Genomic DNA, 487 nt, shown 5'->3' with positions numbered 1-487 from the left:
GCGGTAGCCTCGGCGCTTTCTGTGTATTTGTTTTCCCCTCCGCCTTCTTTGCGTGTAATGGTTATTTTGGCCGTCTCGTAAATTTTGCCTCCCTTTAGAGCGAGTACTGTGCCTTGAGCAAATGTGCATTGGTGGCTGCTGTCGTAGGGGTCGTTGTTGCTGTGTGCAGTGCTGCCGCAGAGTGTCAGTTCTGCATTTGCCGCTTTGGCGGGCATTGTTCTGGTTTTTATTCCGATTAATACTATTTTGTTCTGGCCCGGTGTTGGTGGTTCTGGGTCCCCGCTGTGGTCCTCGCGTTCGGTGGCGCTTGCCTTGCAGGTGCCGTGTTGAGCCGGCGCCAGTTTTGGTTTCGCCTGAAGATTCGTGCCGTCCTTGTACGTGTTTGCTGCTGTGACAAAGTTTGTGGATTCTATTTGCGTGTTGCTGAGCTCTTCAACCGCTAGCATTTTCCCTGATAGCTGCGCTGCCGCTATTGCTCCTGTGTTTG

At 52.8% G+C, this 487-nt stretch overlaps 1 pseudogene across 1 annotated transcript in view; it reads right to left on the bottom strand.

Annotated features, from left to right (window-relative positions):
• TEOVI_000544700:pseudogene overlaps positions 1 to 487 on the bottom strand; it is a 1,191-nt pseudogene that overhangs the window by 498 nt on the left and 206 nt on the right. The window contains 3 exon segments of the mRNA in view: positions 1 to 30; positions 33 to 467; positions 469 to 487. The exon segment at positions 1 to 30 is cut by the window's left edge and continues 498 nt beyond it; the exon segment at positions 469 to 487 is cut by the window's right edge and continues 206 nt beyond it. Of these exon segments, the coding sequence occupies positions 1 to 30; positions 33 to 467; positions 469 to 487 (484 nt within the window).

The sequence above is a fragment of the Trypanosoma equiperdum genome (genome assembly GCF_001457755.1).
Source record: "Trypanosoma equiperdum strain OVI genome assembly, contig: ctg_1561, whole genome shotgun sequence".
NCBI classification, from domain to species: Eukaryota; Euglenozoa; class Kinetoplastea; order Trypanosomatida; family Trypanosomatidae; genus Trypanosoma; species Trypanosoma equiperdum.
This window is presented reverse-complemented; position numbering and strand designations above follow the sequence as displayed.